The sequence below is a fragment of the Harmonia axyridis genome, chromosome 7 (genome assembly GCF_914767665.1).
Source record: "Harmonia axyridis chromosome 7, icHarAxyr1.1, whole genome shotgun sequence".
Lineage (NCBI taxonomy): Eukaryota > Metazoa > Arthropoda > Insecta > Coleoptera > Coccinellidae > Harmonia > Harmonia axyridis.
This window is the reverse complement of record NC_059507.1, coordinates 6270251-6298028: the sequence shown is the minus strand read 5'-3', so window position 1 is coordinate 6298028 and position 27778 is coordinate 6270251. Positions and strand designations below refer to the sequence as shown.

Here is a 27778-nt window from a genome sequence, read left to right as displayed (position 1 = left end):
TTTCGCGAAGGGATTCGAATTTCTTATTCTCAATTACATTACACAGTCATGGAATGACTCCAATCAAAATTACGTATAAAATGTAAAAAAATTTCGATGAGCTTATATAAATATATATAAATAAATAATAAAATGTATAAATAGAAAATATAAAAATATGTATATAAATATGGGGAAAAAATTGATGAGCTAGATTGAGTTACCACTATGCCAGGAGGCACAATATGCTTTAGAATGAAAACGCTCTAATGGAATGTCGTTCAGTCCCACTCCTTCTCATCTACACCTTCCATTTCGTCTTGCTCCAACTTCAGGTTGATCTCCATTCTATTGCTGATTGATTTTTGAATCTGAATGAACAGATAGATATCTTATTGACATCTTCGTTTATCTGCGATAGGCTATTGACAAATTCTTTAAATCCTCTCAAATTATTCAGCGATGTTTATTGAACACATAAATATTTTTGATTTGCATGAAGAATCCTGTTATTTATTTATATATAACTTTCTCTAATGTAAAATTGAACTATATCGTTTTTCCAATATAACGGGAAATTAGTAAATGCAATAATATTGCAACATTGTCAAATAGGCTATTACTGACATTAACCATTCAATTGAATTGACAGTCATAACTTCAACTGACTGAAAATTGACAATAATGTCAAATATGCACGGATACCAACAAATAATATCAAACGCCCCCATAGAAGCAAGTTATAACCAATACATATGAGTAATTCAATAAAGTATGCAGAGAGCGAACCAAATAAAAAAATATTGTGCATTGGAACTACTGAGATTAATCCCAGAGAATATTTTATTTCAGTTTCTTACCTCGTTTTGTTTTTCTTTTATTTGACTAGATAATTCTTGATCCCATAGATTTATTGGTCTGCTTGCAGCAATAAATGGAGATGATGCCGATTTATTGATTGTGTTTTTCTCTGCGGCCTTTTCATTTATTGTATTACCAGTTTTCTGACCAGATACTGAAAGCAATAGATAATTAGTATGAATTGTTTTGCGAATCTAGTAACAAAATTACAAGCCATCATTCCTTCTGGTTGAAGACTGATCCTTTGAGGTAATTTGTCTTTTCCACTAAACCATTCATTACTATCAGTTGTCGGCTTCCATGTAACTCTGGTCGGGGGAAAGAGATCATCTTGGAACAATTCAGTCTAAAACCGAATCGAGATGAAGACTATGAAAATAAATATAAAAAAACTCAGTTTACCTTTATTCTTGGAACAGTGAATGAGAGCGGTTCTATAGTATTATTCGTTAACCTGAGAGCGACAGCAAATTCAACGGCAGCAACATCACAAGTATTTTTAGGAAGGAATGACAAACCTTGATGAAGGCTAGGGCACCTATGGTGACTTAAGGGGCAAATGTGTGGTGCTTCTTCCGTTATTTCATAAGCGTATATAGTAGAATCACCCTGTAAAATAAATTTCAAGATTGATGATATTACACCTAGATTTATATAATTACTAATAAAATTGCAATATACATGATAATTTTCGAACGGAAGGACCTAGTAAATTGAAATTTATGAGAGCAAACAAAAAGGATTCTTTTTCTTGCCTTAAAGGGCTACTATCTGGGCTTTATGATGAAGGAAACTTCAAAGCTTTCTTTAATCTTAAAATTGGTTTATGAAACATGTTTCGTTTGTAAAGGAGACTTCACTTCTCACAGAAAAGGAGACTTCACTTTTGATTATGGAACTGGCCTTATTATTAAAATTTTGTATCAATGGCGTAATCATAACAATAGAATATTCAAAATCGACAAAAAAATGAGAAAAGCATAGATGTGAAGCCAGTAGCTTTCCTCATTTATTTTTCAGAACACCGGATATAAGTTTGAAACAAAACTTCCTGAAAAAATTACAAGAATATGAGTAAGCATGCAGAACCTCATGACTACAAGTTTGAGCTTTTCTCATTTTTTTCATATAATGATAATACTCACTTTTCCTGTCACAAACAGCGTAGAACTATCTTCATCGTAGAAGGGAATGAGAATGGAAGGAGATACATCACTGACAATAGTGTTGAGGGGGTTATCTAGATTGTCAATTTTATAGACAGAAATCAACCTTTGAGAAACTTTGTCGAAACCGCTTACTGCTAAGTATTGCCCCTCTAGAGCCCAAACAATCCTTGCTCCTCTATTACCTTCGGGACCTTTGCCCTCTTTCACTGGTGTCTCCGATCGTCTTGGGTTATAAACCCTTATTTTACCGTCTTTACACACCGTGCTACAGAATGTTCCACAGGGTGACCATGCAAAACTGAAGATTTGATCGGTGTGACCTATAAAACGAAAAAAATGAATTTATGTTCATTATTTGTCTATTTGATGAAGCACCTTTCAAAACAATCTTTTCAGAACAATCTGAAAGATCCCAAATTTTTATTGTCATGTCATAGGAACCAGACGCTAAAACATCTTTAGCGGTTGGATGAAACTTGATGAAATAAATTTTATCACTGTGTGCGTTGAATTCTTGTTCTGATTTGTTAGTTGACTCTTTCAGACCATCTTCTTCGATCCTCCACAACTTTATAATACCATCATCACAGGCTACCGCAAGACGATGATTGTCGAAGGGATCCCATGAGAAATCCATGATGTTACTTCCCTGAACTAGAGAGGGTATAACACCATCGGGTAATTTTCCAGGTTTTTTACGATTGAGTATGGATATTTTACCGCCTGGACCACTAAGAGGTACAGCCAAGAACTCTGGATTTGCTGTGAAAAAAAAATTATTAGTTTTTTTTTTTTTATTAAATATTTATAATAAAATATTATGTTACTCACCATGAAATCCATCACATTCTCCAGGGATTTGCCTGCTTACATTTCGGACATTTTCAATTTGCTGAGATTTATGTGCAGGAGTCACTTTCAAGTGTCTGAATTTAGAAACACGACCTACAAGAATATTCAATAAAATTATCGTAAAAATAAATAGAACCAAAGAATGGGTTCCGAGATAAACACAATTTTCAACTTCATTGAATGAACTTACCAAAAACAGTTGAAGTTCTCTTAGGTGGCGCTGCTATCGCCTCACTTTTCCTACAAGCTTGAGGATCGAGAGATTGTTGCTTGGTGATTCCTAAGTTTCTCTTAATATCGTTAACATTGGTTTCTTCCTCTTTATTTTTGATTGTTTTGAAAGACCCTTTTCTTCTCAACATCACAGGAGAAGCTATTTTATCAGCAGTGGCATTTTCTATAACCGATATAGATTTATTTTCGTACATTTTCTTACGTTCCGCTATGCTAGCCCTCTGAGAACCGCCTCTTTCAAAACTTTTTGCATCAATCGAGTCTAAATTTTCTTCATTTTCGCTTGCTTCGAACATTCGTCTACGTTCTGCAGTTGTAGGTGTTTTTGATGACAATCCTTCCGATTCTATGGTCTGGTCATCTTTAGTGGGAGGATCGTTACTTTCAACGGTAGATTTTAATGAAGAAGGTTCTTCATCAGCTATTTCAGGTTCAATCGGTTTATTTTTTTCCTCCATTTCTAAACTATTATTTTCAGGGCTAGGGCTCTTATTATCACAGCCATTAGTAGTTTGGTTTTGAGTTGGCACTGGGGGAACACAAAAGACTTGATCAAAAGATTTTGCTTCGTTTAGTTTCAAAGCAGTGAATGGCTTAGGTCCTAGTCGGGGCTGAAATTAAGGATGGTATTAAAATTTCACTTGTGGAAAGAGGTGGTTTAAGATACAGAATCTACAGTGCAATATTTACAATTTTTTGTACTTACAAACACAAAACATGGATACATAAATCGAATTGCTTAATATAAAGATATATCAATATACAACAAATTTTCCCCTATCCAAACAAAAATCACTACTAAGTAGGTCCTATCTTGACCTTTACTATCATTAAGAAAAATCGTTCAGCTTTCTAACTAGTATAAATAATAAAAATCATTGGTACACCCATCTGCTTGATTGAACATGCAAATTTTCTATAACATCTATGTGTGTAGTTATTAGAAAACATGCCTCCTTCATTTGAATTCTATCTTATCATAAGTGAAAGGGATGAAACAGGTAAAAACAACTTTTCAGCATGCTACTACACTAGAAAGTTGCCCTTAAGGAGTAATTCCCATCAATTTGAGTTATTATGCAAATTTAAATTTGATTACTATGGGCTTTGTTGATGATTTTCTCAAATTACCTCCAGAAATTATTTGAATTAAGTTTTCAAAAATAGTTGAATAGCTCTCTTACAGCTGCACAAAGTGGAAACAGCGCCTAGTAGGATAGCTTGTATAAATAAAAAATGACATGAAAGATACGAACTCTGTGCTATTCAGTTATATTCTTCAGTTGTAAAATAGAAAGATTGAGTTTTTAATCGGTAATATTTGACAAAAATTTGAAATACACATTTCCTGAATTACTTTATGATATGGCCAAGTTTAAACCAAGGTAGATGCAGCATAACCATGTAAATAAAGCCGGTTTCACTGTAGAATAAAATCATAACAGGGCAAACCAAATAGAAGAAGCAGGATCAAAATAAAAACATAAGTGTCACACATATTTCAGTATATCAATAACCTTATATCCTCCAGAAATTGGAGCAATTGGATTCACGGAATTCACAACTGGTACACAACTGTTAGTTCTGGGTCTAGCCACTGGTTTTGGTGCATTTGTCTCATCACTGCTTTCGCAGATGGAACCAGTTCTAGAAGCTCTTGGTAGAGGTTTTGGGGGAAAAACCTTCTCTATTGTAATCTTATCCTCATTTTTTGATGCTTCATCAATTTCTTTGTTCTCAACATTTCGTTTTTCTTTTTCATTATCCTCCTCTTGTTCTTTTTCTATGCCTGTGCAGGATGGAGCATCTTTGTTATCTTCAACTGGTTCATTAGTTATTTTAAATTTTTCCAGGTTGTTGCTTTTACATTTTATGGCGAAATCATTCGAATCATGCAATGCAGTGGCTTTTGGTTTTTGTATGTAGGTTCCAGGTTTTTTGGTTTGCGATATTTTGTCATGTTCTTCTTTAATGTTTAGAAGCGATCCCTTGTAAATCTAGTCGAAATTAGTTAAATGTAATGAATAGAAGGAACAAATCATTTTTATGGTGGTAATTGAGTAATTTCCTTAATTTTAAGGCTCCTTGAAAATAAACTACCTATAATACTTACAATTATAGGAGCGTCTCCATTTGCTCTATCAGCAGGATTTAAACTGATTTTTGGTAAAATGAAATTTTCTCCTCTCAACCATTTTTCTGCATTCAATTCTGTCTTATATCCTACAGTATCAGGATAAAGATCTGCATGAAAGTCCCTATAATATAAATTATAAGTGGAAGAGAGAACTATTAAGCATAAGTAATGGAAATTTTTCTGCAAAATTTCAAGTATTGATAACCAACATCGAATGATATTATGATAGTCAATCAGATCTAAAACTGGAAGATCTGGATATTTGATAGTTTGCCTGACATTCAAAAAACAAGCATTATTTATAAATTTCTAGAATGTTATTTTCAATTAAATAAAAAGTACCTATAGGTTTTTCTAGGAACTTGGTAGGTAACAGGAATAACTGAAGATGAAGTTAACTGAAGTATACGATTGACTTCTCCCTGCATAACATTTAGAGCTCTCTTTGGAACAAGACATGCTCCTTTTGTCTGCTCCCCTGAATGTCTTATTCCTTCTATTAAATATGGGTCCTTATCTGTTACTTCCATATACCCAATGGTTGTATCTCCTAAATAAATTGTTTAATTAGAGGATATAAACTAAACATTCCACAAATTTTGAAGTTAACTTTGAAGTCAGATCTCTTCTGTGATTTTAATAGATTTCATTTCTAAAATTTTTCTTCAGTTTTTTTAAGTTTGAAAATCTTTATTCTCAATCAATCAAATAAAATTTTGTGGAATATTATTTAGTTTTGACATAAGCAACACTTCACTCCAAATATATAAAAAAAGATTATTTCGGAAATCAAGAAAAATCATTTAAAAATTAGTGGGCGAATGAAAATCAAGCTATTTTGCTTATTCTCTACTAACACTTCAGATAAATTTACATATGAAATAAATGTAAAATGAAGAGAACATTTGAAAAGCATATTTTTATAATCAAATATTTCAAGAGAAGTACATGTTGTATGACTCAATACAATGCCAAAGCTGAAGAAAGAAAATAAAAGGTACAATTTCTACTTCAGGCATCATTATTCTTTATTTTCTGGAGTAATGATAATTTTTTCCTAGCAAGTTGATATATAAAAGGTTTTTTGTTCATGAAATTTGATTCATTATTCTTACCTTTTCCTGCTAAGAAAAGCATGCCAGTATCAGCATCATAAAGTGGCATTAAAATACCAGTGGAACAATCTAATTCAACAGATTTTTCAACTTGATTGAAATTTCGCACATCTCTTATAATGATTTGACGCAAACGTTGAGCATCAAATCCAGTAGTTAATACTCTATTACTGTCACCCAACCAAATTATTCTAGAATCTTTAATACTCTGATGACTGTTAGCTGTTTTCAAACAATATTTTTCACTTCTTGGATCAAGGATACGAACTTGTTTATCTTTGCAGGATGTAGAAAGTAAGGTACCATCTTTTTTCCAACTCACTGATTGTATAACTTCAGTATGATCATCTGAATTTGAGAATATTTCTTTTTGAGATAATAAATCCCAAAGTGTGATATTTGTGAAAGAAGAACAATGAATCAAACATTCAGCTGTAGGATGAAATCCTACAGTTTCAATTCTTCTTTGAGTTTGAGAAAACATACATTCAGGTTCACTTAAAGATTCTTGTAACCCTTCTTCAGGTATTAACCAAAATTTTACAGTACAATCTTGGGAACCAGTCACAAGTAACCCATCATGAAAAGGTGAAAAATCAAGATCTGTTACTGTATCTAAATGTCCATGTAATAGAGGCATCAGTTTAGTTTTACGCCCAGAATCATTTAATGGAAGCACTGCAAGACTAGAACCTGTATGTTCCCAATTGAAAGCCATAAATTTGGCTGAAGCAGCAATGTTGTTTCCGTAAGTTTGGTACGACCCCACACATATATCCCGGACATAATTTTCAGGTTTTGGTACAATGGGGGCAGCATTCTTATATTTGGACGCTTTGAATCTCCAAGCCATAGTTAATTTTAGTACTTTTGAAAAACTTGTTTGAAACTTTGTCTACATCAAAATACAACTATGCAAGTCAACACCCAAATTTTTTCAAGCAGGGAATTATGGATTAAAATAAAAAGATTAGGCAATCATCTTTAGGAATCGAAGCCAATAGCACTCAAAACCTTAGTTTTATAGTCCTTATATTAGAAAATGTAAGATTTACACCTAAACTTTCCTCTCACTGGAATTCCCCACCTACAACCCAAACAGTCACAGCATTCATTCAGTGAAGTTAGACATCAGATTCATCTTTTGTTTGTTTTAAATTCTATGACTCATCTACTCAGTTCTGTTTGACAGCTTGAGTTTAATGAGAAATGTTTTGACTGTGTGATCCAAATGTCTAGAAATATACACATACACTTATTCTTAGGAAATTCTAAAATCTAAGACCAGCTTTTGTTTTTAAAGTAGATTGATCATACAATATCAGTTGATTTCCGCATGAGTTCCTACAGCGCTTACATCGAATTTCTCATTATAGTATAAAGCCAAATACGATAGGAAAGAGAAGTATTTCGCAGTAGTTTCCAAAATGAGTTTTCATAATTATTAAATTATTGCCGATACTTCCTTTTCCGTCCGTAGGTGGCGCTATATAATGGAATGATCATATTTCTCTGAAAACAACAGTGAATTTTCATGTGAGCGCTATAGAAAACGTTCATTGAGTAAATTAGTTAACGACGATCCCCTTCAATTCCTATAAAGCTGACCACTATAAAAGTCGCTATTTTTGTTTTGAAAGAGGGTTGTTCTGTGGGGCATATCAGTATTTCTCATAGAGAAATCTTTATTTGTCTATGGTATTTCTAGACATCTATGTTCCTGAGTTCTGCCTGACGGAAACGTAGGACGTCAGGCAGATTCCAGATTGCTCTTTGGGGTTATGTGCTAAGATCATCATTTGAAATTTCAATATTTGATTTTTATCTTGTTCTCAGAGGACATTAGAGAGTTATTGCAACACACAAATAAGCGATCTTTTATTAAAGGATCCTGTAATAAAGGATCCTCTATCGTGGACGTTAAAAGTGAACTATTGCAAGGTGCTTTTAACGAAAGTCAGTAAAGTGACAGATCTTTAAATTTGACATATTTATAATTTGTCACCTTTATTTTGTATTCTGATAAATAAAATAATTCATTTGGTAAAAGTTCAAAATCGAAAATGAAAGAACAAATAGCGTTAGCAATTTTAGCTGGGACCATTATTGAGGAATTGATTTTTCATAATAGATACAGTTGGTGTAGAAAATATATCAAAACCAATTCAAACAAATCGACTACCTAGTTGACTTGGAAAATTTTTACTACAAGTATCGCAATCATTATCGAAGTTCATTTTTATAACTGCAATCTTCATTGTGGAAAATCATGGACACTTCTAAGATAATTTGAATGCACATAAGTGGCTTTATAGAAATAGTTATCAGCTATATGTACAGGTAAGCTATTAGCTGAATTAAACTTAAATTATTATATATTATATTACCTTAATTCGTTTTTAGTCTACCAATTCGTAATATGGGAGGAGCTGTACCAAACTACTGGGGTTTTATCGATGGAACTATTAGAGAAATTTGTTGACGAAGTATCATCAAGTTCGAATGGAAGTCAATCAAGTATTTCTTTCTTGTGAAACCACCAGTATTGGAAGATTATTTTGTTTAACAGAATTATGTTATGTATTTTTGTACTTTTTCCTACAATAATTTTGAAAAAAGTGTATGTAACGTATAATGTTATAATAACATTACTGATAATTAATTTGGTTTTGCATTGTGATTTGCTTTTTTTATGCTATGTTGATTCAATATATGAAAAAGTACTTAGGTAACAAGTTTATTATTTTTCTTTCAAAACAATCCCATTGGTGTGTCCATATTACAGAATGAATTATTTATATTCAATATAAAAAAATAATATTCAGTATGCAGTAGCATTCTTTAACCATAGTATAAGGAATTCCTTATACTATGCTTTAACAATACTACATTATACATATAGGGAAATTCTTATTTCTAATAAAATTCAGGATTTATCAGTATTATTTTTAATTCTTTTAGTAGGTGGTTCAAATTAAATATGTTTCGTTGAGAATCGAAAAATTTGTTATTGAGAGCACATTTTTTTTTCTCGAATGAAATTTCCACAGATGCCCAAAATCAAGAAATAAAATGCAAATTTCTCAAAAAGTTCACTTCATTACTTTGTTTACCTAAACAGCTACAAATATTTATAGGTTAGTTCTTGCTGAATAACGACGGTAAATATTCGGCATAAACAGATATCTGTCAAAATAAACGATCCTTAAATAAAAGTTGGTCGCCTGTATTTAAATAAAGTAAGGGAGGCCTGTATTTAGATTTAAACAATCCTTAATATCTGACTCAATGCGCATGAGTACATGTCAAAATAAGAGATCCTGTAATAAAAGATCGCTTATTTGTGCGTTGCAATAACTCTCTATTGAGGTTGAAACTAGAGGAAAACATAATTATCAACGCAAGTATGAAAGCAACGAATGATAGTGCTGAGTATAAAATAACATGTCAAATGAAAACTTTGGGATCATTCATTGAAAAATACGTAAAACTATATGAAAGTTCAACTTCCACATTTAAAGTATTAGACAATGAACAATTGAAAAAATCTTTTCAATTAGCTCTTGCTATAGAGAAATTCTTTGATCATATTGAAAAGAAAGGTCAGTCTGAGATGTCAAATGGTCTAATACGTACTGTGTTGGCAGACAAAAAATTGTCCCCTACCTTTGACATCACTATTTTAAAAAAAGCATGCAATTATTTATTGGAAAAAATGTTTTTGAGTAATGAATATTCTTTGAGTAAAATTGCTGTTGCTGTAAGAATATATACTTCAATGTTGCCTTCCTATCGCTATGAAGAGTTTTTGTGCGATTTACTTATGGAATCTGCTTCATACAAAGCTATCGAAGAATTCATCTTTGAGAATAAGATTGTAGATATTAAGAGCTTACAATTCAAAATACTTATGAATGAATGGGTAATTGAACATAAAAAAGGCAAAACAAATGAACTTGTTGCTTTAATTCAAGATATGATGTCACAGTACAAAGTTAAACAATCTTTATATGCTCTTATTGGAATTATTGCTTCAGAAACTGATTCTGAAGAGGAGAGTTTGGTCAGAGAAATTGTACTGAAAGAAGTTTTAGATAAAATGTTTTGTAGAAGTATTTTGAGTGAAAATTTTTGGTTAATTTTATTCAAAGTGGATGATAATCTACTTTTAAATGCTTGTAAATCATCAGAAGAGTTTCATGTGTCTATATGTAATTTTCTTATATTTATTGGCTCCATGATGGATAAGATAGAAGATCAGGGAGACACAATGTGGGTGCCTAATTCAGTTACCTCAATTTTCCCAAATATTACATATGATATTTTGGTGTCAGTACTTGGACCTTTGTGTAGTTTGAATTTTTCTAAAAGATCAGTTACTTTGAAAAAATTATTGCAGGCAGAAGAAGATACGGAATGTGAAATATGGAGACATATACTACTACAATTGTGATCTGTTAATATTATGATGTTATTTTATATATTTGTTTATTTATCAATGATTTAATTTATATATGGAAAGTATCAATAGAGTAAATGATAAAGATAGGAAAGAGATCTTTTTTTTTTTCTGATTTACTTTTTCTTTCGCAGTTAAACACCCATTATGAGTTTATGTCTTTATTATTAATTCGATCAACAGTAATCTTCAAAGATGCACTTGGACATTGAAGGCAATAATTTATTTAGGGAATCAACAAAATGCAATAAAAGTTTGTACCAGTAATATTTAACAGTCTATATTTTACACAATATATCTATCTATAAATGTATATATTTACAATAATTTACAAATTACATCTAATGTCTGATGGATTTTCATAATTCATAATGAAGACTGAAATCACGTTTCATATTTGACATTAAAGACAGTTATTGTTATTTGCAATGATCTAATAATATACGTAATAGTTTATATTATTAGATTATTGATTAAATGACAATCTTTGTTGCTTTAATCTTTATGTTCTTTCTGGAAGAATTATTTTATTATAAAAACAGAAGGAAGAGATTTAATGGATATTATTTTCAAAAAATATATATTTTGAATGGTTTTACAACAATTTATCTACAGTTCATCTATAATTCATAGAAATAAAACACAATATACAGGGTGGGTCTTTGACTTGTAGATATATTTTAACAGCAGATTCTTGAGGCCAAAAGGAAAATTTTTTTCCATTACCATTCTTTCCGATTCCTCCTAGCTCATATAATGAGCTATGACCTATGACACCCCTAAAAACCTGCACACTAAAGTTTTTCCAAGTATAAATGTACCATTTTGAACATAGTTTTCGAAAGATGATCTGCTTTCTTCAAAACAGAATGTTAACTTTAATTAATTATCTTCATATTATCAGAGCTGCGCCAAAGTTCAGTAATTCAGATTGTAGTTGAGTTGAGTTTATTCAAATAATTTTATTCTTATTTTTTAAACAAAGTCGGCTTCAATTCTGAAATCTGCTCAGAGTAATAATCTATGTTTATCACCTACTCTATGGAAGTTTGGACGTGACAACATAGCAAGTATTCATTTCTGTGCGTTTTTTCAACAGAGTCGCATTTAGCCAAAGTACTCAATTTTTTGAATTTCACAGATAATTTTATTTTAAGAACAAATTACTCGAAAATGATTCGTTATACGAGAAAATATGTGGAATACTTTTATTTTTCACAATCGTCAAATATTCATTAATGAGCCTTCCACTTTAGTTTAAGAGTTGGGATCTTCGAATTCCTGATATTTTTTATGAAATGTAATGGTCATAAGGAAGAAACTTGAAGATGTGGATGAAATTTTTTGTTCGGAGCAGATTCATCACATCAATGAAAAACTATATTTCGAAAATCATTTCCTCTGATAAGACCATTTGCGAAATTTAACTCAGAATAACATTTTTTCATAGATTTTCAACAGCCTGTATCTTTTTAACCGAGAAGATAAGAAATAAGGTAGGTAGAGAGGGAAAGTGTGCCTTTTGACCTCAGGAATCTTGTACTTAAAGTCAAAGAGACTCACATTGTATATGAGAGAAAAAATTCAGAAAACCCAAGGTCTTGATTTTTTTTTATAGAATTAAATTGAGATTCATTAAAAAATAATACAAAATTAAGAAGAAAATATAAGAAGGAATTTTCTTCATCACAGTTGATGTTTTCCGTTTTGTTTTGATTCGAAATCGTTATTATTTGTTAAAATCCACCATTGTTTTAATTTTCACCAATTTTTTTTACCGACATATAATGTCGTCACTGTTTGCAGCACATATATGTTGGGGATGGGCTAAAAAAAGTTTTCCGTTATCACACACGCAAAGCTGGTATATTTCATGGGTTTTCGATGATGTGGGCCTAGTCGTGGATACTGCTGTAGGCAGAGCTGGCATCAGGATCGAACTTGATTCCAAATTGATTGAACCCACCTCTGATTTCAGAGTTATATCGTTGAATGAAAGTAAGTTGATTTTCCCTCCTCTTGATTCGATATTCACCCCCTGGGGTGCCTTGACGTGGAGAGAGCCAGTAGGAGATTCTAATCTGAAAGAGAAAAATATATTGAGTAGGTATTTTTATTTTGTATATAAGCAAAAAATTGTTTTAATTCGATTTAACGTTCATCAGCACCACCTAGGAAGGAGTATCGATACTAACGAAAATGTTATCATAGCAAGGCTGCCTCTTTCGGACATTTAATGAACTACCTAAAAAGGTATAGGCACGGATTGAACAGGTTTTGTTCACATGGCCATTTAGTAGTGATTTTTTGATAATGATAAGCATGATATTATCAGAAAGTATTTTTAATCGGAATTTATTTTATAGCTGAAGAAAATTGAATTACTTAGAATCGATAGAAATGAGTTCATGAGAATAATTTGAATATAATGTAGGACTAGATTGATTTGAGTAGTTCAAAAATATTCAAACTATTACCTGAATCCAAATGAGTTCAGAATAATATGATTTGGTTTTCAATAAATGGGTAGTACAATATGGATCGTTTATCTACTGCTGAACATGTTGAAATTGTGAACACTTAATTATTGTCCATCTGAGAATACATTGTAAAATAGTGTGAAAATTCGAAGAGACTAGATCTGTTACTGATCTCTTAAGACCCATACATTATCGAAATGCATCGCTCGACCGATAATATTGGTGCTGTAAGTGTTGAAGACTATCAACATTAATCCATTCCTCGGCGCGCATAATATTTGGGCCTCTCTTACGGCACGCTATGACTTATTTTGCATCTGGATTTGCATCTCTATCCTTATAAGGTTCAGTTGATACAAGAAATAAAGTCAGCTGGCTCGACTTCGATTTTTTTTTGGGTTACTATATTGCCAGCAGTTTCGATATAATCTTGAAACACATATGTTTTTTTCATTCGTATGTATAGATAGAGTTACGTAAATTTTTTATTCAACAAACTCAACTTATCAGAGACTGTACTTATCTATGGTTCTATTCTTATTCTAGAAATGGGAGACAATTTTTACTGAAACACCCTGTAAAAATACCTACCTTAAATCCGAATCTGCTCTGACAAGAGTTGTTTGCAAGGAGCCTGTGAAGCTTGTACCTCCTTCTCCAGAAACTCTCAAACTGTCTGCTCCAATTAAAACCTCTTGGTCATCTACTGAGAATAAAAGGACACCTCGATCGTCCATGATTTTGAAACTTTTTGCTAGGCATTCGAAACGATCGTCTCCTACGAAAAAAATCGGAATTAGTAGAGAAATTACATGCAGGGTGGACCAATAGTTCTTGAGAAATCGAATGACCATAAAATATAAACAAACTATTTCAGTAAGGAAAGAAGTAATACGGTATTTATGTTTTTAATTTGAAGGCATTCAAAACTGAGCCTCGGTAAGGCTTTAATCTTGTAATTTGGATTTTCATTTTAGATATCCTAAAAGTCCATTGAAAAACCTGGGAAGCTGGGAAGTGCCCAGTAATAATTGTCATGTCATCTTTTTGATCAGTTTTTGGTAGAAATTTCCACAAAATGTTGCTGAATATTGCTGATGTGAAAAAACACTTTAGTGCCTATCACAACGAATCATTCTGTATTGACAATAATAGAGAATCTTCTATAAATTATCACAAAAAGCATATATCTACCAGCTATTCTTTTCGCTAATATTTATTTTCTATTATAAAATTCTATAATCAATTTTGGTCAGTATAAAGGTTTTTAAATTTTTCAAGTGCAGGAACTGTAGAACTAGCAAATTTGTCTCTTAACGAGATCCTTCAGATTATAATGTATTTCAATCGGGGGAGAGTTTATTGAACCTCTTTTAAAGACGGTTTACTCGCTCAAATTCGCGAAATTTAGATACCTATAGATTGAACTAATTAGGTAACTGAAGTGTAAAGGGAAGCATCGAATGGAGCTGTTTTGCCTTGTAATTTGAAAGTGATTGCCGATATAAAAATGGATGAAATTCCCGAGGCTGCAACTTCTCCTGGACATAAGCTACGCCCTTTAAACCTCACCATGTTTCAGATCAGAACCCGATGTTCAAAAAACGTTCTTATTTGAGGGGTCTTTGACGAATAATTTAGGAGATATAACGATTTTTATAGGCAAATTCAATTTTTTCCCAAATTTCGAGTTCAAATTTCCTCAAAACCGGGAGCTCTACGAAGGATCGGTGAGCAGTGTCATAATTGACGATCTCTGATTAGCTGAATTTCGATCTCACCTGAAAAATTTTTGGTCCAAAAATTTTCGTAGTATTTTCCATACCTAATATAATAGAAAATAAAAAAAAAAATAAAAGTTCCTTCATGGGAATATTGTATCATTTTATTGATTGATTTGACTATGTAGATTACGAAAATGCTTGCAGTTGGGCGATCAGTACATTATTTCATAAATTATAGGCAACAATCTGAAATTTTCAAAGAAAAAATTGATAATTTTCCCGAAGCTGCCACTTCTTCTGGACGTGGGCTACGCACTTGAAACCTCATTATGTTTGAGAGCAGAACTTGAAGTTTGAAAAACGTTTTTATTTGAGGGGTCTGTGATGAATATTCCAGGAGATATAACGATTTTTAGAGGCAAATTTAATTTTTTCCCAAATTTCGAGTTCAAATTTCCTTAAAACCGGGAGCTCTACGAAGATTCGGTGAGCGGTGCCATCATTGCCGATTCCTGATGAGCCGAATTTCGATCTCACCTGAAAAAAAATTTTTGACCAAAAATATTCGTAAAATTTTCCATACCCTTGAAAAATTAAAAAAAAATAAAAGTTCCTTCATGGGAATATTGTATCATTTTATTGATTGATTCGACTATGTAGATTACGAAAATGCTTACAGTTGATCGATCAGTACATTATTTCATAAATTATAGGCAAAAATCTGAAATTTTCAACAAAAAAAATGGATGAAATTCCTGAGGCTTTGAAAACGCCTTTGAAACCTCACTCTGTTTCAGATGAGAACCCGATGTTCAAAAAAAGTTTTTATTCGAGCGGTCTGTGACGAATAATTTAGGGGATATGACGATTTTTGGATGGAAATTCAATTTTTTCCCAAATTTCGAGTTCGAATTTCCCCAAAACTGTGAGGTCTACGCAAAATCGGTGAGTGGTGCCAGAATTGACGATCGCTGATTTTCGGGGTTGATATTTCGGTGCGGGATTGTATTAGATAGATAGATAATTTTCTTTATTTCAAGTTTTACACAACAAAAGCTACATAAAAGATGAAATGACGTCAAAATAAAGAACTTAAATCAACAAGTTTTCAGAAACAAAATAATCCCCATAATTGTAAAGTTCCAAATGAATTAACATTTTCTTAACAATTTTCTTAAATCTATATAAACTATCACAGCATTTGATATAATTAGGTAGTCTATTGAATATTTTAATACACCTATAATAAGGACCTTTTTCACTCACGGTTAATCTATGATAAGGATATAATAAATCTTGAGTTCTTGTATTATAATTATGACTAACTCCCATATCACACTTATCTCTATTTTTAAAAACAAACAACAAACATTCATAAATATACAAAGCATATACCGTCATTATATTCATATTTCTGAATTTACCTCTGCATGAATCCCTGTACTTCATTTTGCATATAGTTCTAATAATTCTTTTCTGAGCTATGAATATTGGTTGGACTCTAGAGTTGCTACCCCAGAAAATGATTCCAAATCTAATGATCGATTCACAATTTGCATGATATAAAATTTCCAAAGTACCCTCATTCATATACTGAGCAACAACCCTGATTCCATAACCAACACTGGCTAATCTTAAACAAAGTTTATTTATATGTATCTCCCAATCCAGAAATTCATCTATTTGTATGCCAAGGAATTTTGTACTTGATACAGGTTCTATTATATTATTTTCAAGAGTAATACTGCTTGGTGTAGATGTTTGTGATTGTTTAGTACGAAAGAACACCAAACTTGATTTTGAAGTATTTATCACTAGCCTATTCATAGAAAACCAACTATCAACCTCATTGTAGCAATTATTTGTTTGTTCAATTATTTCATTGGAACTATTTCCATGTAATAAAATGTTGGTGTCATCAACGTAATTAGTGAAGAGATATTTATTCAATGACAATGGCAAATCATTTATGTAGATTATAAACAGAATAGGTCCGGCAAGACTACCCTGAGCTATACCCATATCAATAAAGGAAACTTCAGATTTAACTTTATTATCAACAACAATCTGTTGACACCTATCTCAGAGCAACGACCGTATCCAATCATTAGCCTTACCCCTAACACCATACCTATCAAGTTTCTGCAATAAAATATCGTGATCCACACAATCATAAGCTTTTTTCAGATCTACAAAAAGACCCAAAGCTGAATTTTTGTTTTCTAAATGATCTATAATTGCATTTATGAACTGATAAATAGCAGTATCAGTCGATCTTCCTCGCAAATATCCATGCTGACATTGGGGAAAAAGGTTACACTCATTCAAAAAACTGAGCAGTCTTGAACACATCACTAATTCAAAAATTCTGGAAAAAGCAGGTAATAAACTTATTGGTCTATAATTGTCAAGATCATTTGGATCACCCTTTTTGAAAAGTGGTTTTATCAGAGCATGCTCCAACCTATTTGGGAAGATTGAGAATTTCATTGAGTTATTCAATATACAGGGTGACCCGTAAAGACCACGTCAAACCGAGGGAGAATGTAGATCAAAGGATAACTCACCTGCTATGACAAAATTCCCATTATAAAAGTATTACCGTTTTCGAGATATTTTTTTTTTTCAATAGTTTTGTCCTTACGGTTGGTACAATTTTACATCTTTTTGGTTAAGTTTTTCAGTAAAATATTGCTGAAGAATGATTTTAACGTTAACATTAAAAACATCCTCCGAACATTTTAAAGGGGGGCTATGAGAAATATTTTTATTGGAAATTTTGGTAGTGGATTATTTTGTTCATGAAGTATAGCCCATCGTAGTGGAAAAAAAATGTACCGAGCTACTGCTGCACATTACACCAATAAATTGTCTATTTTATAGTGATTTCAAAGAGGTATCACACAAGTCATTTGTTATTCAAAGAAAAAAGATATGGCTGTTTTTATCCAAATGGGTACGTTTCTGACAAAATCAAGTTTGTCAATTCTGTTAAGAAATCTTCGATATTGCATGACTTAGTAAACAATGGCAATTGTTTACGTGCGAAAATATTACTCGCATAATTATTCACCTCAACGAAATTCAATTTTGCCGGCCAATTTTGCGAAAACATCATGCAGATCCAGATTTTTTCAATGAGATCATTTGGAGCGAAGAGCCTCCCTGTACCAAGGATGGGTACATGAAGACCTAAATCCTCTGGACTTTTAATATTGGGGCTGCCTAAAAGACAAAGTATACCCAACACCCATACGTGATGAAGCCGAATTGCGAATGCGATCTCTCAATTCGGCTTCATCACGCATGGGTGTTGCGTATACTTTGTCTTTTAGGCAGCCCCAATAATAAAAGTCCATAGGATTTAGGTCAGGTGAACGAGGAGGCCACAAAATTTCACCTTCTCTTCCAATCCACCGGTGGGGATAAGTTCTATTTAAATGAGCGGTAACTTCGAGTCCGTGATGTGTTAGGCATCCATCATGTTGAAACCACAGACTACGTCGCAGCGCCAGTGGCACATCTTCCAATACAATGGGCAGCTGGTTGGTTGAAAATTCCAAATAATTGTTTGCGTTCAGTGATGGCGGCAGTTCGATCGGGCCAAAAATTGCACCATTAAATATTCCAGTTCATAAATTGATCTTGAATCGATATTGTGATCTATCTTCTCTCACCTCGTGTGGATTTATGATATTCCAGCCATGCAAATTGTGGAGATTCATGTACCCATCTTTGGTACAGGAAGACTCGTCGCTTCTAATGATCTTATTAAAAAAATCTGGATCTGCATGATGTTTTCGCAAAATTTGCCGGCAAAATTGAATTTCGTTGAGGTGAATAATTATGCGAGTAAAATTTTCGCACGTAAACAATTGCCATTGTTTACTAAGTAATGCAAGATGTGAAGATTTCTTAACAGAATTGACAAACTTGATTTTGTCAGAAACGTACCCATTTGGATAAAAACAGCCATATCTTTTTTCTTTGAATAACAAATGACTTGTATGATACCTCTTTGAAATCACTATAAAATAGACAATTTATTGATGTAATGTGCAGCAGTAGCTCGGTATATTTCTTTTCCACTACGATGGGCTAAACTTCATGAACAAAATAACCCACTACCAAAATTTCCAATAAAAATATTTCTCATAGCTCCCCTTTAAAATGTTCGGGGGATGTTTTTAATGTAAACGTTAAAATCATTCTTCAGCAATATTTTACTGAAAAAATTAACCAAAAAGATGTAAAATTGTACCGACCGTGAGGACAAAACTATTAAAAGGGTCAAAAATTCATTATTTAAAAAAAAAAAATATCTCGAGAACGGTAAGACTTTTATTATAGGAATTTTGTCATAGCAGGTGGGTTATCATTTGATCTACATTCTCCCTCGGTTTGACGTGGTCTTTACGGGACACCCTGTATAACAAAGTATAGTGACAATATTCCACTAGTATTCCCTATTGCTGATATACTCACCTAAGAATATGAAATTCTCCAAATAGCCATCCTTATTCCTCGTTGATAAAGTCAAATTCATACTGGATTCTATCACTATCGGTTGACCATATCTTGATTTGATACTACTAGCTAATAAACTATCAAGAACAAATGCTCTTCCTTCTAATCTAATTCCACCGTTGACTATTTTCAGATGACCCATTCCTTCCTGAAAAAAAAAAAATTGCATTCTAATTAAATAATATCTCTCCTCATTCCAAGTAAAAGGTTTCATTTTGAACAGCTATTTGGACAGCTTGGATCCTTGAAATGCATCAAAATGATAAAAATTTTCATCGCAAAATCATATTCAATGATGAGACCCCTTTTCACCTCGGAGGCTCTAGCCATGTCAATAAGCAGAATTATCTATCACATTTGGGGCTCCGAAAATCTAAGAATGATTGTTGAAAAGGCTCCCCACCCTTAACGTGTCACTATTCGCTGTTTTTGGGCTGGTGGTGTGATTGGACATTACTTATTCCAAAAATGAGGCTGGTGCAACTATTGCGGTGAATGGATAATAATAATAATAATTGAGTCTTTATTTGGCAAATTCTAGGTGCGAAGTCTAGCCAAGGCTACTTCACTCAACCCCATTACTCTACTGAAGTATGATTAATGATTTTTTATAGCCAGACTTCAAAGATATTGATGTGGAGGAGGTTTATTTTCAACAAGACGGAACTACGTGCCACAGAAGCAACAAAACAATCGCCATTTTGCAAGAAAAGATTCTTGGCCTTGTTATTTCTCAAAGAGGTGTCCACAATTGGCTACCGAGATCTAATCATTTAAAACCTTCAGACTTTTTTCTTTGGGGTAACGTGAAAGATAAGGACTATGCCAATGCTCCATGATCGATTCACGACCTCAAAGATGGAATCGTGCAGTTATCGAGGACATACAGCTGCTAGTGTGCGAATTGGTGATGTCAATTTCATAAAAAGGCTATGGTGCAGCAACCGTAGCCTTAGCTGACCTTTGGCTGATATCGTTAATGATTTCTTTTGAAATATACTTGATCTTTTATATGACTATAGTGTATGTATATTAGCAATGGTTGACGTCATGGATGACGTATCCGAGTTGCCCACTGTAAATATATTGAAAATGCTTGACGTCATACCATTGCTAAAATAAATGGTAAAAATGTTTTACAGTGATATTTTATATTTTTTCTCCACGTGTCTAAATTATACTCGTCGAAAGAGAAAATAATAAACAATAGCGTAAAACTTAAATTTGCAGTTGTATTTCTGAGTAGGTATACAGGGTGTCCCATAAGTGGCACGTCACAGTGACACCGGAGGTAGGTCAGCTAAAGAGGGACCTAACCAGCCTAACATGACCCCAGTAAAAGTTGCATGGTTTTCGAGTTATTACCAAATTACGTTTTCTAGTGAATTTTCACCTTTTTTAACATTGTCAGGGTCAGAATTCTGCTGGAAAGCTCTCGAAGCTTATTTTTTTTGTTGTAATGTAATCTTAAATAGTTATTTAAGATGACATGAGTATGATTCTGTCAAAAAGTTATGTGGATTTCCGTAAATTAATGGATAAATCTTGATTTCAATTGCTAGCAAAACGAGAACTTCGACTTTGGACACCTGCTGTGAAAAAAAAATCCTTGAAACAAAACGAGCAAGTAACATCAAAAAATTGGGCATTTTAAACAGATTTAGAAATGGTACAATACACGAATCTTATGCCCATAAAACTAGGTATTTTCATCATCTTACCGATGCCCTACTTAACTAAGTTGAAACTAGGAACCCCGCTATCAGGTAATTTTGCCGCTTGCTATGACATTACATTTGATACCGGGCTTTGTTATTATTTGTTAAAGTCACAATAGGGAAAAAGATGGATTAGGGGAAGCGAAAAAGAAATATTATTGAAAAAAAAGGTAAATTAATTAAAAACAGACTTAACTTTCGATTTTTTATTTAATTCTTAAATCTAACTTACAGTAAATGTTCAAACTGTTTCCCTCGGACTCTAATGCATAAATGACACCGTTTTATAAAATTACGATTCAATTTTCTTAAACTAATTTCCGATATGGTCCGGGCTGCGTCGAATACGCGTTCACGCAATTCTTCCTCGCTTCTTATTGGTTTTGCATACACTTTGTCCTTTAAACATCCCCAATAAAAAAAAACCAGTGGATTCAAATCCGGGGATCGCGGTGGCCACAGTATGGGTCCTAATCGCCCAATTCACCTGTCGGGGAATGTGTTGCTGAGGTGCTCGCGAACCCGCCGAGCGTAGTGTGCCGGGCAGCCATCTTGCTGGAACCACATCCTCTGCGATTAGGACCCATACTGTGGCCACCGCGATCCCCGGATTTGAATCCACTGGATTTTTTTTATTGGGGATGTTTAAAGGACAAAGTGTATGCAAAACCAATAAGAAGCGAGGAAGAATTGCGTGAACGCGTATTCGACGCAGCCCGGACCATATCGGAAATTAGTTTAAGAAAATTGAATCGTAATTTTATAAAACGGTGTCATTTATGCATTAGAGTCCGAGGGAAACAGTTTGAACATTTACTGTAAGTTAGATTTAAGAATTAAATAAATAATCGAAAGTTAAGTCTGTTTTTAATTAATTTACCTTTTTTTTCAATAATATTCCTTTTTCGCTTCCCCTAATCCATCTTTTTCCCTATTGTGACTTTAACAAATAATAACAAAGCCCGGTATCAAATGTAATGTCATAGCAAGCGGCAAAATTACCTGATAGCGGGGTTCCTAGTTTCAACTTAGTTAAGTAGGGCATCGGTAAGATGATGAAAATACCTAGTTTTATGGGCATAAGATTCGTGTATTGTACCATTTCTAAATCTGTCTAAAATGCCCAATTTTTTGATGTTACTTGCTCGTTTTGTTTCAAGGATTTTTTTTTCACAGCAGGTGTCCAAAGTCGAAGTTCTCGTTTTGCTAGCAATTGAAATCAAGATTTATCCATTAATTTACGGAAATCCACATAACTTTTTGACAGAATCATACTCATGTCATCTTAAATAACTATTTAAGATTCCATTACAACAAAAAAAATAAGCTTCGAGAGCTTTCCAGCAGAATTCTGACCCTGACAATGTTAAAAAAGGTGAAAATTCACTAAAAAACGTAATTTGGTAATAACTCGAAAACCATGCAACTTTTACTGGGGTCATGTTAGGCTGGTTAGGTCCCTCTTTAGCTGACCTACCTCCGGTGTCACTGTGACGTGCCACTTATGGGACACCCAGTATATATTTCAAGTTTCTCAGTCCGCCAGATAAAATCGAGGGGATAATGAGGTAACTAACAGAAATAATTTCTTCAAGAAATTTGCAAGAAGTGAAACAAAACAATTTAGCGAAATAATATCTCTCAGAAAAGCATTTCATGTAATTTCGCCTGGTAATTATAACCTGAGGTCCTCAGATAAGGATTCCCCATTGTTGGAAACGCAAAGGCAAAGAGAAGACGGGTTTTTCTAATTTTCCATATTAAAACCTGTTTAATTGAGGAGCAACAGTTGTTTGAGATTCTTTTTTATTCAAATTCTCCGCCCATTAAAATTTTGCCGCTGTGTAGTTCAGTTTCATTCACTGAAGTAATTAACTGACGTTTTTTTAAAGATCCAGCGTGAAATCCAGAAGAATTTTCTTTTTGCGAGTACAACGTGATGAAACAGAAAAATCACGAAAAGAGGTGATAATAGTTTTAACAATCGCGAATCCATTTCGAAGAAATGAGAATATCCCACAATCTTTTTCTATTTCTTATGTCTCATCTATCACTACTGATGGTTTAAACAAAACTACGTAAACACATATACAGGATGTTCCTAAACTGGGGGTACAAACGAGAATGACAAATTCCTCGGATCATTTTAAGTCCTATAAATATAGGCCTGCAAGAGCTTTGTTTTCGAGATACAGGGTGTTAAAAAGTTTAATTTTTTTTCTCATAGCACCTTTCCTTCAAAAGATATTCAATTTGAATTCGGCATAGATATTCTAATTTGGAGTTTTCATAATTTTGAATACAAATATACAAGGTGAAATTTTTTCTGAAACAATGGTCGCATCTTCCCTTCAAAATTTTTTTGGTGGATCACTGGTAGATTAGGAAAATGTATAGGGTGTTTTTTTTCGAGGTATATAACTTTAAATTATCATGAATAGACTCACGCCTGAACAACGCTTGGAAATAGTGCAATTTTATTTCGAAAATAATGGTTCTGTGCAGAATACGTATCGCGCACTACGTCCATTTTATTTTGTTTAGCGAAGCGCACTTCTGGTTGAATGTCTACGTCAACAAACAAAACTGCCGCATTTGGAGTGAAGCTAATCCTCAAGTGCATGTCGAAACACCGTTACATCCAGAAAAACTGATTGTTTGGTGCGCTTTATGGGCTGGTGGAATCATTGGTCCGTACTTCTTTAAAAACGATGATGGCCAGAACGTTACAGTCAATGGTGATCGGTATAGAACCATGATTACTAATTTTTTCATTTCTGAATTGAACAACCATGATGTCCAGGAGCTGTGGTTCCAACAAGACGGCGCAACATAACACACAGCTCGTGCCACAATCGATTTATTGAAAGACACGTTTGGTGACCGCCTAATTTCACGTTTTGGACCTGTGAATCGGCCTCTAAGATCTTGTGATTTAACACCGCTAGACTACTTTCTGTGGGGCTATGTAAAGTCATTGGTCTATGCGGATAAGCCACAAACCCTTGACCATTAGGAAGACAACATTCACCGTGTTATTGCCGATATACGGCCACAAATGTTGGAAAAAGTCATCGAAAATTGGACGTCCAGATTGGACTACATCCGAGCCAGCTGTGGCGGTCATATGCCAGAAATCATATTTAAAATGTAATGCCACAAGATTATCTTGCGGATAAATAAAATTCATGTCAATTGAATAATCCATCGTTGTTTTATTGCAATTTAATGTTCTATAGCTCTAAAAAAAACACCCTTTAAAAACTTTGGTCCAGTACTACACTTTGTGAGTGTACTACCGATTTCGAGAAGAAAATTCTCTAGCAATCCTCAGAAAAATCCAAATTATTATAAAGATTCAGTTTCTATATAAGTTTGCAAACTAGATCCCAAATTTCATTAAAATCAAATAACAATTTTAGAAGTTGAAGTTTGTACAAGGATGTGTGAACACACATACAGACAGAAACGAAAAGTTGTCAAGGATAGTATGAAATGCAATTTGCGGGTGGAATTTTTGAAATCAGAGACCAAAAATATTTTCCATCTTAAAGTGGTCAAAAAACTTCCACTTTTATCGGTAGATTTGAAAGCAAAAATTATATTATTTATCAATTATTAGCTGAATAAACCGGGTGAATTCCAATGTTTGTGTTGTCAATCCTTTGCTATCTTACCCATGAACTTATTCTGATTCTTTTCACACGTAATAAGAATTGTTTTTTCTTATCCAATTTTCATTCCATTGCTAAAATTAATGAACTATAGGAGTATAGTTACTTACTGCTGAAAATTCCATGACTTTCAACATCCATAGTGTCAAAGCTAAGTTGATGATGACCATCAGTAGAAGCACCAATATGAGTACGTACAGACATCTTTTCCTCCAACCATATATACCAATTCTGAAGTGGTTTAGGGAATGTTCATCGATTGTGTTGTTTCTCTGTAACGTTGACCCCCCTGAGTCCGGTGGATGATCTGAAGTACTGGGTTCATTTTTTTTCATTCTGAAAGAAAGTTGATTTACTAGTTATCTCTTAAGTATTGGATCATCAGAGTAATATATAGAGATGATATGTGAAGTAGGTAGGTATACGTAATTTTCAGTAGGCTAATGTTGTCCACAACAAATATGACAGATCGAGCGGTATCAAAACATATTTCAAAGACCAATCTGTAATAATATATTTGACCCAGTTCACAAGTTTCTCCACAAAGAGTATTATTCTAACGCCCTAGAAATATCTATGAACTCACAAAACAATCGATGGCAGATCGCGAGGAGGAATGCAACATAGATGACAAAGCTCTAGTTTGAGCATGATGGAAAATATGCTCGAAGAATCCATCAATAAAGCATGTGGAAATCCTCAATTTCTTATAATAAATATTTCGTGTAATTAGTTTTCACTTACAAAATTTGAAGAACAAAAATAATTTTCACGTCTTATTGAATTGGATCATAGAATCCACATAAGCCACGCCTTCACGGGCTGACATGTTTGTGAGTTAATTCGAAGAAACTTGGAAGAAAATGTACCTCCTAAATCTGAATTGAAAATTGGTAAGTAATATCTCTAATGTTATATGAGACGTATCTATTCAAACATTTATTTTCTTTTTCAGAAATAACTGAAACTAAAAGTGAATATATTGGTGATATGCAAGAGGATATTGAGTTTCATACCTAGCTATCCAGGTAAAACTGAAAACTCATTTTTTCTTGAAAATTCGACTTTATTCGTTAAAGTGTGATACTTGTACTCCAACGCTGCTCTAACTTGTCAATGCATTTTCTATAGAAAGATTCGTCTTTGCAAGTTTTGTGAAATATTGTCGAAATTCAATGAAAAATTAGGAATATACATTGTAGTGACTTTTGTATTGTATCTTGGCAGTTGGCGTTACGGAAATTGACAGATTATGGAATTTGAATATGAATCGTACGTTTTGAATTTTGAAATAATTTACAATTACGCATTAAATTCGTGAATTATGAGTGACGAAATCGATTTAACACCACCAGAATTAAGAGAAATTGCGAATAATGTTGCAAATCATTTCACTATATCCAAATTATATTATATTGACAATTATTGACGTTTGTTGAAATTTGATAGGATTGGAAGTCAGTATAGACAACCACAAAGCGAAAAATATAACTGAAATTGATGCTGTAATGAGTTCATTTCAGCACTTTTTTTTAGAAATGTAATGAACTCATTACGATACTGAAATGGAGAAAATAGTATATTATTCAACGAGCGGCAATGTAGGTCATAACTCACGCAGATGATGTTTGCAGCACGAGCCGCAGGCGAGTGCTGTAATTCATCAAGTGAGTTATGACCATTATCGCAAGTTGAATACTATACTTTATCTACGACTATATCAATAAATACTAAGAAAAAAATACAGACTTAGAATAAAGACAGAAGGAACGGGAAATAAACATAATGTGCTCGATCCCGTACAAGAGAGATGGAAACTTAGTGCTACCAATCACAATCGAACTAGCTTCGGCTAGCTCGAATCCAGTACAGAGTATAGACATAGAAATTTATTGAAAAACCTTAATAATTGCCTATAAAAATGCATTAAAATATACCAAAAAATATTCCCTGTAAACGATTACCTTACTGCTACACCAATCTTGAAAATTTTTTCAAACTTCTTTATATTTTTTCGGGCAATTAATTCTGTATGGTAACATTAGCTGTTTGTCTTTTGGAATTGTATACCTTTATAATATTTCATCGTCACTATCTGAATTAATCGTTTTCAGCAAAACATTCACAATAATTAGATATCAACTTAATTTGAAAACGTCAAAAGTGACATTCCCTCGGACATTCCTCCCCTCAATAACAATAATGGAATGTTCCTTTTCGGCCAATCGAATAGAAGCAGAGAAGTATAGAAGCACAGATCCAAATTTTCCGATTTATAATAGTGAGTTATAGTAGTGAGTTATTATAAATCACGCTGTTTGTTAATAGATACTATTAATTGCTCAAAAGCAGTTGAATAATGAGTTTATTATTCAATAGGAGTAGATAAATACATTTAAACTTCACAACTTGAATTTAGTCAACTATCGTATGAAGGTCCTCCCTACAGTGTTGCCGGATTGTGCAATTAGTACTCGTAAATAATTCTTTTTGAAAAAAATCCGATTTCTTCTAGTTTCGAACATTCGACCTACCGATCCCCTAGTGCGTTTGTGAACATATCAGTCAGATAACAATAGCCGACCTGTTTAGACGAATCGAATGAATGGCAAAGTCGGCCGGAACGCCGGCAAGTGAGCGGACTTTGAAATATCGCCGGGACTGCATGGTAAATTTCGAATTTCCCGGCGGATTCGGGACAGGAGAACGACACGGCGTGATTAATAGCGTAATCAGAAGGGAGACGGATAGAACGTATCGTGGGCGAGGACTTTTCTCATATTTTTCAACTTCAGACACCAACCATTTGGCATTTTATACCGTTTGTAAATATTCCATGAGTTCGAAAT

The 27778-nt window shown here is 33.3% G+C and overlaps 3 protein-coding genes across 6 annotated transcripts in view; 1 reads left to right on the top strand and 2 right to left on the bottom strand.

Annotated features, from left to right (window-relative positions):
* Positions 1–97: 97 nt before the first annotated feature.
* Positions 98–7480, bottom strand: LOC123684077 (coronin-7). 2 transcript variants are annotated; one of them, XM_045623185.1, is made up of 12 exons: positions 6348–7480; positions 5575–5782; positions 5209–5353; positions 4613–5092; positions 3052–3706; positions 2841–2954; positions 2385–2771; positions 1986–2329; positions 1243–1449; positions 1051–1186; positions 840–994; positions 98–350 (listed from the first exon to the last, which is right to left on the bottom strand). In XM_045623185.1, exons 1-12 carry the CDS (start codon positions 7198–7200, stop codon positions 261–263), a joined length of 3774 nt encoding a protein of 1257 aa, XP_045479141.1. In that variant the 5' UTR covers positions 7201–7480; the 3' UTR covers positions 98–260. The 2 variants fall into 2 exon arrangements, with proteins under 2 accessions (XP_045479141.1, XP_045479142.1); XM_045623186.1 differs by lacking the exon at positions 4613–5092 and having other exon boundaries at positions 6348–7478.
* Positions 7481–8048: 568 nt separating this feature from the next.
* LOC123684074 lies at positions 8049–10900 on the top strand. 2 transcript variants are annotated; one of them, XM_045623183.1, is made up of 2 exons: positions 8049–8188; positions 9711–10900. In XM_045623183.1, the coding sequence occupies exon 2, from the start codon at positions 9754–9756 to the stop codon at positions 10798–10800; it is 1047 nt and encodes a 348-aa protein (XP_045479139.1). In that variant the 5' UTR covers positions 8049–8188; positions 9711–9753; the 3' UTR covers positions 10801–10900. The 2 variants fall into 2 exon arrangements, with proteins under 2 accessions (XP_045479139.1, XP_045479140.1); XM_045623184.1 differs by having other exon boundaries at positions 8049–8191; positions 9714–10900.
* A 454-nt stretch (positions 10901–11354) lies between these two features.
* Positions 11355–27778, bottom strand: part of LOC123684073 (gamma-sarcoglycan) — a 153356-nt gene continuing 136932 nt past the window's right edge. For both annotated transcript variants that reach the window (XM_045623181.1, XM_045623182.1), the window contains exons 3-6: positions 25040–25265; positions 19496–19685; positions 13878–14064; positions 11355–12887 (exon numbers count right to left, since the gene is read on the bottom strand). In XM_045623181.1, coding sequence (XP_045479137.1) covers positions 12581–12887; positions 13878–14064; positions 19496–19685; positions 25040–25265 — 910 coding nt within the window. In that variant the 3' untranslated portion in view covers positions 11355–12580. The remainder of the gene's footprint in view (positions 12888–13877; positions 14065–19495; positions 19686–25039; positions 25266–27778) is intronic.

Coding starts and splice junctions, on each gene's coding strand:
- LOC123684077 (XM_045623185.1), bottom strand. CDS start 7,200: ATGGCTTGGAGATTCAAAGCGTCCAAATATAAGAATGCTGCCCCCATT. Junction 5,354..5,574: donor GTTCCTAGAAAAACCTATAG/GTACTTTTTATT, acceptor TTTATATTATAG/GGACTTTCATGCAGATCTTT. Junction 1,450..1,985: donor CGCTGTTTGTGACAGGAAAA/GTGAGTATTATC, acceptor TTTATTTTACAG/GGTGATTCTACTATATACGC.
- LOC123684074 (XM_045623183.1), top strand. CDS start 9,754: ATGAAAGCAACGAATGATAGTGCTGAGTATAAAATAACATGTCAAATG.